Consider the following 4,696-nt stretch of genomic DNA (forward strand, 5'->3'; position numbering starts at 1 on the left):
TTATTGGTTTTTTCACTATGTACCAACGCTTCTTAAGAGATCCAAGAGCCCGACTGACATTCTTCCTAGCTCTTTCTTGAGCTCTCTTGATTTTTTTCTGTCTAAAACCATGTAGACATGAAAATGATTTAACAAACACAACATATTTAAGATAGATCTCATCAACAAGATAATAATCTTACTTGTATTACGTTATATATACATGAAAAGAAGATTTTTGGTGCAAATCAACCATATATATTGTTAAATGTAGGTAAATGATTTATAATGTTGATGTCGTTAATCGAACCAGAAGAACAAAAAAAAAAAACGTTTTAAATCCATATATCCTGAGTGCGGTCAAACCACATACCACTCCCAAAACTATGAGATGCTAAATCACACTCTCTTTAGGTTGTATGAATATATGATGACAAGAAATCTGAGGAACCAAATAAACAAGAATAATGTGGTGTGATGGTGGGGTCTATCTAATTTTTGGCTTTTTGTAATTAAAAGAAATATAAAATAAAGTTTTAATATAAAAAATTAAAATGATACTGTTCACATAAATTAGATTAAAGGAAAACGTTTATGAATTTTATAAATCACATTAATCATTTATTTAAAAAAATGATATATACAGTAAAGACCTTATATTTTCATCGATTTGACAAAAAAATCTCAAAATTTATTTTTTTATAGTAAAGTTTTAACTACCGACGGTTTTTTGACACTTTTACCCATTGTTGCCATAACTAGTAATTAGGATTTTTTTGACAAAAAAAAAATAAAGTTTATGATTTTCTTGTCAAATCGTAAATTAGAACTTTACTGTAAAAAAAATTTAGTACTTTCTTGTTAAATTATTGAAAATATTAAGAGTTTAGTGTATATATCCATTTTTTTTTGTTAGAAATTTTATGATATAATAGTCTTAAAACATAAGAGTTATTGAATCATGCTTTAGTTAGCTAGATCTTATTGAAATCCTCAATCTTTGCTTCTTGTTAAATACTTTTTTTAATCTCAACAAAACGATATTGAAAAAAATGAAGATAATCAAAAAAGAAAGAAAAAATTAGGGTTGTGGGTTGTGTTGGTTTTTTGCAGTCCTAAATATGAAGAACTAAGAAACCAGGAAAAAAAAAAAAAAAAAAAAACTTCTTACCCCTTCTCCACATTCTCGCCGAAGGGTAATTTTTTTTTTCCTGATTTGTTAGTTCTCCATTTTTAGAACTGTAAAAAACCAACATAACCCACAACCCTGATTTTTTCTTTCTTCCTTGATTATGTCCATTTTTTTCAATATCGTTTTGTTGAAATTAAAAAAACTATTTAACAAGAAGCAAAGATTAAAGATTTCAATAAGATCTAGCTAACTAGAGCATGTTTCAATAACTTTTATGCTTAAAGACTATCACATCATTAAATTTCTAACAAAAAAAAATGAATATATACACTAAAATCCTAATATTTTCAACAATTTGACAAGAAAATCTTAAACTTTATTTTTTGACTTGTAAAATCCTAATTTACAATTTGACAAAAAAAAAGTTTTAAACTTTATTTTTTTGACAAAAAAATCCTAATTACCAGCTAACCAACAAAAATGGGTAAAAATGACAAAAACCACCCATAGTTAGGGTTTTACAGTCAAAAAATAAATTTTAAGACTTTCTTATCAAATCCATAAAAATATTAAGATTTTATATTTTTAAAAAATTTACAAATAAAAACTATAAGAATCCATTTCATAGTTTTGCAACTTTTTTTTTTTTGCTGGGCCCAACCATACCCGGCTCATTGTAGCGTGATTTATCAGCTGGGTTGAGAGAGAGAGGGAGAAAGAAAGGGATAGAAACACAAACAGAGTGAAACAGAAAGAGGTGAACGAAGGCGGAGAAACAAAAATGGATCCAGACGCTTTATCGAAAGCATTCGTAGATCATTACTACTCAACGTTCGATAACAATCGCGCTGGATTAGCTAATCTGTATCAAGATACTTCCATGTTGACCTTTGAAGGCCAGAAGATCCAAGGCTCTCAGAACATCGTCGCCAAGCTCACCTCCCTCCCTTTCCAGCAGTGCAAACACAGCATCACCACCGTCGATTGTCAGCCATCTGGACCTGCCGGCGGTATGCTTGTTTTCGTCAGCGGAAATCTCCAACTTGCTGGTGAACAGCACGCTCTGCGATTCAGTCAGGTATTTCTTCAAACACTTTATCCGCACAACTTTGTTTCGATTACTTTAATCTGGATCTTAATCTGTGCTTTTGATTCATAGAATAGTGAGAATTTAGGGTTTACATTACAATCCTATTTGAAAACGGCCTAGATGTTTTGTCGTTGCTTGGAGAGTTTCGATTAATGTCCACAATTACAGATTTGTAACGATTAATACAGTTTCACTTTGATCATCTTGACAACATTCAACAAATGTTTGTGTTTTATTTCAACTACCCCACTTTGCTGTGGTGCCTATACACTTAAATTCTGAATCGCAACTCTCTTTTTGTTAAGAACACTAGTAATATTTTGTGTTCAGAAACTCGGTTCCATTATTTCTTACAAAGAGAGAGTTGCGATTCTATTCTCTTAAACTCACAAGACTTATGCTCACTGACATGAAAGGGTTCTCTAGTGTTACAGAAGTTGGAACTTCCAAATTTCCAATGTTCATAACTTTATGTAAACTATTAGGCTGATTAGTTTTTAAGTTTAAATCACTTATATCAAGAACATTTGTAACTCCTTATTAGCATTGTCCTATGTTTATCAACTCCTAAATCAATGATCCAAACATTTGATTTTACAAGTGTTAAGACAAGTTTGTGGCATTAGTGTATGTCACATACCTTTTAATTGTATTCATTAGGCTATTATACTTATATTCGTTTTCTCATTACACCATTTTGGTGGATTTCAATTGGATGAACAGGTATTTAATCCTATATGGAATCCATGTGGATTTTTTTTTTTTTAGAATTTATGAATTGTAGAAAGTGTTTGTTGAAGAAATTCTGATAGTGGCTGATTTTTGATTCAGATGTTCCATTTGATGCCGACCCCACAAGGAAGCTTTTATGTGTACAATGACATATTCCGTTTGAATTATGCATGAGAAAAAGGTGTCATATTAAAACCCCAAGTGTGTTTTTTAGATTTTCAACATCCATTTCTTGTTAAATTTCAAATATGGTTTTTTATTATTAGAGTATTAAGATGATAAATCAATCATTTTAGTCTCTAGATGTTGCTTATCTTTCTAAACTTGAAGATTATGTTTGTTTTCATATGAAACTTGTTCTTATAATTGTTATCTTTTGTGGTCTTGAATGTACTTTGAATCCTGGATTTGGTTGAAATTGGAATTGTTTACCATTCTAATCATGTGTTTGAATGTAAATGAATATGGAGTTGAATGCTTGTTGGAATGTAGAAATCCATTTAAGCTAGTTTTTCAGCTAGCCTTTCAAATATAGCCTAAATTGAATGGAATTTGTAAGCTTTCACAAACACACACATAAAAAAAAAAAAAAAAAGGAATTGAATTCCATGGTATCTATTGGAATGTTGAAACTAAAAGCTAATTGATAGCTGAAACTCCTGAAAAACTAGTTTAAGACTGTGTTTGGTACGCTACAGCTACTTGATATGCTAGCTTATTTTTTTTAATTTTTTTAAGTTGTCATGTTGACAAACCAAAAAATAACTTAGAAATTAGCTTTTTAAAAAAACTATTTAGACTTAGCTGTTTAGGAGATTTTTTAAAATTTTCTAAATATATTTCTTAATTAATTATAGAAACATATTCTTTTAAATGTTTTTTTATGATATTTTATATCTTTTGGTTAGCTTTTCTATTAGTTTTACAAAATGTTATTTTTTAACAAATAACTTTTTAGCTATCATCCAACTTTTTAGTTTATTTAACAGTTGGTTTTTCAGCTATCAGTTAGTTTTTCAGCTAATAGGTAGTGTCTAAGTAGCTTTTAAAAAAATAGTTTATTAGCTATTTTTTTACTTGCCAACATGTCAATTTAAAAAACTTAAAAAATAAGAAAATACGGTCTTAGTGTTCTTCAACCAAACACATGACAAAATTCAACTCCTTCATATTTGAAATTTATTAAATCTCATTTTCTTTGCAAAGGCTATAATTGTATTTACAAGCGTTTTTATTATATGATTAAAATCACATTGATTTCATATATACGCTTTAAATGGATTTAGCCAATTTTGATTCAATACTATTTTTTGGGCATAAGGTACACTAAACCTGATAATTAGTATTTTTTTTTTTCCCATTAATTGTATTTGGCTCAATTTATATATCCCTAAAGTACCATGTAATTGTGCATTTATTTGCATCAATGAGAGATCAAAGATGTAATGGTGATAATTAAGTTCTAATATCATGAAGGTTAATGTTTTTCTGTTAATTCATCTTTCATTAATGTAAATATATACACCATCATAATCAATATATTTCTATTGATCTCTCGTTAATGAAAATAAATGGACAATTATATATGGTACTTTGGGGTAAATATGTACAAAATCGGTTGCGGACCAGTCAACTATTTTTTTGGTCTGCTTTCGGTTAGAATGGTTTGCTCTCGTGGTCTTTGCAGCATCAAACAAAGTATATTAATCATTAACTAGAAAGGTTACCTCCGCTACGCGGGGGTCAGAAGTTTTCAATGTTGT

The 4,696-nt window shown here is 29.3% G+C and overlaps 1 protein-coding gene across 1 annotated transcript; it reads left to right on the forward strand.

Moving 5' to 3' along the window:
• Nucleotides 1–1,786: 1,786 nt before the first annotated feature.
• LOC145037316 (nuclear transport factor 2B-like) lies at nucleotides 1,787–3,412 on the forward strand. The gene is made up of 2 exons (XM_078985951.1): nucleotides 1,787–2,189; nucleotides 3,033–3,412. The coding sequence occupies exons 1-2, from the start codon at nucleotides 1,893–1,895 to the stop codon at nucleotides 3,105–3,107; spliced, it is 372 nt and encodes a 123-aa protein (XP_078842077.1). The 5' UTR covers nucleotides 1,787–1,892; the 3' UTR covers nucleotides 3,108–3,412.
• Nucleotides 3,413–4,696: the final 1,284 nt, after the last annotated feature.

Source organism: Lactuca saligna, chromosome 3 (genome assembly GCF_052625555.1).
Source record: "Lactuca saligna cultivar CGN05327 chromosome 3, ASM5262555v1, whole genome shotgun sequence".
Taxonomy (NCBI): Eukaryota; Viridiplantae; Streptophyta; class Magnoliopsida; order Asterales; family Asteraceae; genus Lactuca; species Lactuca saligna.

Excerpts from the sequence above, each read along its gene's own strand:
- LOC145037316 (XM_078985951.1), top strand. The coding sequence starts at position 1,893 with ATGGATCCAGACGCTTTATCGAAAGCATTCGTAGATCATTACTACTCA. Across the intron at positions 2,190-3,032 it reads ACGCTCTGCGATTCAGTCAG|ATGTTCCATTTGATGCCGAC; the intron begins GTATTTCTTCAA and ends TTTTTGATTCAG.